The following is a 4,456-nucleotide window of genomic DNA, read 5'->3' as shown; positions in this document are numbered from 1 at the left end:
CCCTCTCCAAACACTGAAGACTCCTCTCCTCCCTAAACAGTAAGGTCCCCTCTCCATTCTTCCGTTCAGTTTAAGTTGTACCCTGACATAACATCTGAGGTTAGAAGTCTTGAGACTTTCAAGGCATTTATTCCAGCATTTCCAATTTAGGATCATTTTCTGCAGGTGCTCCCTATAATCTTTGTTGAGGTCCAGACTGACCAACCTACAATAGCAGGGAATGATTCACCAGGCAACCACTCAGAGATTTATTTTTAGTTTTGGCAAGAGCAGGAATAAGCAACCATATACTTTGCAAGTTTATTTGAAAAGTTCACCCTATTTGCTATTTTTTTTTATTTTGCCCCAAACCAGCAATCCTTAGTATCTGGGATAACATTAAGAAAATTGCACTATAACTGAYGTTGCTGAGGTTCACCTCATCTGCTTATTTCCATTTATTTTGTCAATATGTCACTGTTCACTTTTAAAAATAAACAGCAAGTACTTTCTCAGTCACCCTGTTTCCTAAACTTACTTAATGATGCATGATCTTTATAAAGAAGATGAGAAAAATACTCGTACAAAGAGTGCAAACTGCCTTTTAATAATCCAATGCCCAGAAATGCACTATTGTTATAACAGAGCGAGTATTATCCAATATATAAGAAATTATTTCCATTTCAAGGGTAAAAAATAATAATTCAGRTGGTCCATAAAATGACAGCGTTTTTTTCTTAATTCACTTACATGTGTAGAGATTACTTAAGCTTTATCTGGTGCTCAGGCTGAGAAACAAGAGGACTGTTTCTGTGCAACAGGCTGGTTTTGGCCAAGAGACMTCTTCCCTCCTCCTGGCCCTGGTACGTGGGGCAGCACCAAGCTGCAGGTATTGCCGTGCAYGGAGGGCGGGGAAAGTGAGACGAGGCAGTCAGCCCGTTTTCTCATGGATCTAGTTTTTCAGTGGCTGCTATCATATTCATTGAAGCAAGGATTTGACTGAGCAGGAAGATAGAATTACGTCTCCTTCCCACAGCTCAAGGTCAGGATAAAGATGGAGGAGGGCTGTAAGGCATTTTACGTGTGTTTATTGACTTCATATTCTGACCAAATTCCCAAGATGAAAGTATCATACACAAGGATTAAGACATGGCTAATATTTAGTCRCATATTAACCAGTATTGATATTGAGTCTTAGCAGCAGCCATCTGAACAGCACACCAGACTCCTCAAATAAAACCAAATTGGATATTTCTTGTGCTTAGTTAAAGACTTTCAACTAACAAACCTGAGAAAGTTCCAAAGAGCAAACAGAGGTTTGCTGCAGAACAAGGCAGCTTTGAGGTACAGGARAGAGGAGGAAATGGTATTTTCACAACAGTATGAGGATTAAAAATGCAGAAAAGCATTTATCTACATGAGATACATAGAACACTAATCTGTATTCATTCTCCAGCCTCTAGATAGTTCTGAGGACCTGACCCTGACAGAACTCACACCAAGCCAGATGCAGGAGTTAAGAAATGCAGCAGYGCAATTTCTGCCTATTTGTTCTTCCACTTTGGACACACACATACAAAAACGTTTCTTTGGACCTTAGAACACATAAATGCAGGCAGACTATTTTTGCCTATAATAAACATGAACAGTTTGCCTTCCAAAGGTAGTATGGCAACCCTGGCAGCAAAGCCACCTCTTCTGCCTCCTTCCCCCTGCTCCCRCCCTGGGCTAACTGTAGCTGGAATACGGTTTTTCTTCATTCACTTCYCTGTTTCCAGCTTTTAAACTCTCCTTTTTCTCTTTCACCCCCCTATTTTCAAGACTAGATTTGTTCCAATTGCTTCTTCTCAAGAGAAGAATTTCCGATGCCCCTTGACTGAAGAGGCCTCCCAGAAGAMAAGCACCTCTGAGGAGAAAGTCTGAAGAGCTGAAGATCTTTGCTTGGTCAGCATGGAGAATGCAAAATAAAAAAGGCAGTCCAAATCCAGTACCTCGTAGTTTTACTGAATGAAATTAAAAAAGCATGTTTCTGTAAGCTAGGTGAAAAAAAAATGAGCTTTTATAGATTTGAAGCTACAGTCCCTTTGTGCTTGGGTTCCAGAGTCTCGAGGGTTGAATGACCAGTGAACACCTCAACAGGTCTGAGTTTATTGCACAGGACCTTTCAAAGTTCATTACCTATTATTGTGCACATTGAACCATGGGACACTTGCCTAGTGTCTAGTGCATCATTTCAGTGATTGTCAGCAGCTGGTTTAATCCATACTTTCAACTGGAACTCAGTTATTTCCTTTCCAGTCACTTTTTATTTTTATTTGACCTCAAATGATTAGTTACAACCAAACAAAATCATAACTGCATAATGCCTGACTGTTAGGAAACAATTTTCAGTCCCTGCCACTATGCAGTATCTCATATTCAGAAGAAGTCTAAAACCATTTTAACAATATAAATATATTGGAAATGTGTTTCAAATAAATAAATCAGCTGTTGCTACATCACCTACTATCAAGAAATGTGTAATTGTGAAGTATTTTTAGATGATTTTGCTCTGTAAGGCACAACAGTACAAATCTGGCTTATATTGACTTGTACAAAAATCCAAGAGCTCTTCGAAGGGGTTGATAACTGCTTGAGTGAAAGCATGTTATCTCACCACCAGAAGAAATCCTGGGACACTTAACCTTGCTTCAAAAGCCTCAGACATGGTAAACARTAAACACTTCCAGTGGTGCCCAAGCCTATTTCCACCTTAGAACTGTAACCCTGCTTGTGCTCTCCAGGGCTGGTCTCAACTCCCAGAAAGACATTCACATCTTATCACACAATTTCTTCACTGGAGCTTCATTATGCGAGTTATCACCRATTATGCAAAACCCACATATCTCCTGGGTAAATAGTGCGAATTACTAGACAAACATGGGCCTCCCTCTGTTACAGAACTGTGAGGGACCTGTGGAACACCTGCTTAGTATTACACAGTAGGAAGAGGGAGAATACCAGCACAGTCCTGCCTTTTCCACTGGGAAATGTGATGTGATGTGGGACACGGGCAAATGCAATGCCCCTCACAATACCTCTTTTTTGACCCCTGTGGGGGATGGAGGATGGGCTCATGGCTAACGGCAGCACAGGCGCACTTACGGCACCGCCGGAGGTCCTCGGCCCTGAAATTAGATAAGAGCACTTTGTTCCCCCCTTCCTTCGATAAGACAGCTGTGAGATGAAAGCAGCAAAGCGCCTCCTCAGCTGGAGAGCCAAAATGAGCTGGGTCACAGGCCTGAGAAGTCAGCACGTCGGCTCCTGGCAAGGGCTGAGGGAAGGTTCAGAGAGCCCACCATCGGCCTTGGGATAGCACCTTTGAGTCCGCTCACCACAGTACAGGGAGTGGGGTGTTTATTTGTGGGTTTTTAAAAAGACAATCACATCATCCCATCATCCGGGGGTTTGGTATTGGCGGTGTTCGTGTAACACAGCACGCGATTCCCTSGCCTGGCAGCGGTGCCGGGCTCTCCGCACTGTCCGGTCAGGGTTTGGGAGGCCGCTGCCACACGCCTCCRTGTCACCCATGGGTCCGAGCCCAGCTGTGGGGCAGTCACTGACGCCKGCTGCCTGTCCCGCCAGTCCTCCGGCCACTCACGCAGTGGCAGCTCCTCGGCAAGGTCCTGCTGGGCTACTCGGCCCCTTGGGCGGCATGGCCCGKGGCGCCGCCGCCGTCGAACACCTCGGGGCTGTCGGCCAGCAGCGAGGTGCGCACCTTCCGCCGCTCCTTGAAGCGGCCCGAGTGGGACACGCGGAGGCTCCGCCGGCTGCCGACTCCCGATCCCGCGGCGTCGCCGCTGCCGAAGGGAGGGAGCTGCTCCTCGCGGCCCTCGGGGCTCGGGGGATCGGCGGGGGTCTCGCTGGCGGCGGGGTGCGGCGGGGCTACCGCCGCTTCCTTGTGCTTCTTCTTGCTGGTCAGCGCTTTCCACCAGGGCCCCGCCGAGCCCTTGACGCCGGCCCGAGGAGCGGCGGTGGCCGCGGCGCTGTCCGCCATCTCGGGCTCCTGCAGGGAGGAACAGGGCAAGGGCGCGTTGGCAGCGGGGCACGCCGACTCCGCGCTCGGACGGCGCCGGGACCCCTCATCCCCGGCATCGGGGGCGGGCAGCGCGGCCGGGGAGGTGTGCCCGGCGTCCCGGAGCGGCCCGCGGGGAGGGACGGGTCCTGCGCCGGCGGCCGGGTGAGCGCTGGAGGGGGGAGCGTTCTGCGCCCCGTCGAGCGGCTCGGAAGCGCCGCCCGCCTCCGTGCGCGGCTCGCAGTGTCACAGGTAAAGACAACCCCGGAGCCGAGCCGCGGGACCCGGTCCATGCGCTCGCCACCCCCCATCCCCACAAGTGCACCCGGGATCCGATACCTTGGGGCTGCTGCCTCCCCGCGGGACGGGGCCGGGAGCCCGGAGCGTCCTGGGCTCCTGCGATGCGGCTCCTCTCGCTCGCTC

General features: G+C 49.5%; 1 protein-coding gene across 1 annotated transcript; it reads right to left on the bottom strand.

Annotated features, from left to right (window-relative positions):
• Positions 1 to 1,417: 1,417 nt before the first annotated feature.
• On the bottom strand, positions 1,418 to 4,450 carry PRR15 (proline rich 15). Its single transcript, XM_057365518.1, has 2 exons — positions 4,373 to 4,450; positions 1,418 to 4,024 (listed from the first exon to the last, which is right to left on the bottom strand). The coding sequence occupies exon 2, from the start codon at positions 4,013 to 4,015 to the stop codon at positions 3,653 to 3,655; it is 363 nt and encodes a 120-aa protein (XP_057221501.1). The 5' UTR covers positions 4,016 to 4,024; positions 4,373 to 4,450; the 3' UTR covers positions 1,418 to 3,652.
• Between the last annotated feature and the right edge of the window lie 6 nt (positions 4,451 to 4,456).

The sequence above is a fragment of the Malurus melanocephalus genome, unplaced genomic scaffold, assembly GCF_030028575.1.
Source record: "Malurus melanocephalus ecotype Western Australia unplaced genomic scaffold, MMel_1.1 scaffold_53, whole genome shotgun sequence".
In the NCBI taxonomy this organism is placed as follows: Eukaryota; Metazoa; Chordata; class Aves; order Passeriformes; family Maluridae; genus Malurus; species Malurus melanocephalus.
Note: the sequence above shows the minus strand (reverse complement) of the source record. Positions and strands in the feature narration are given on the sequence as shown.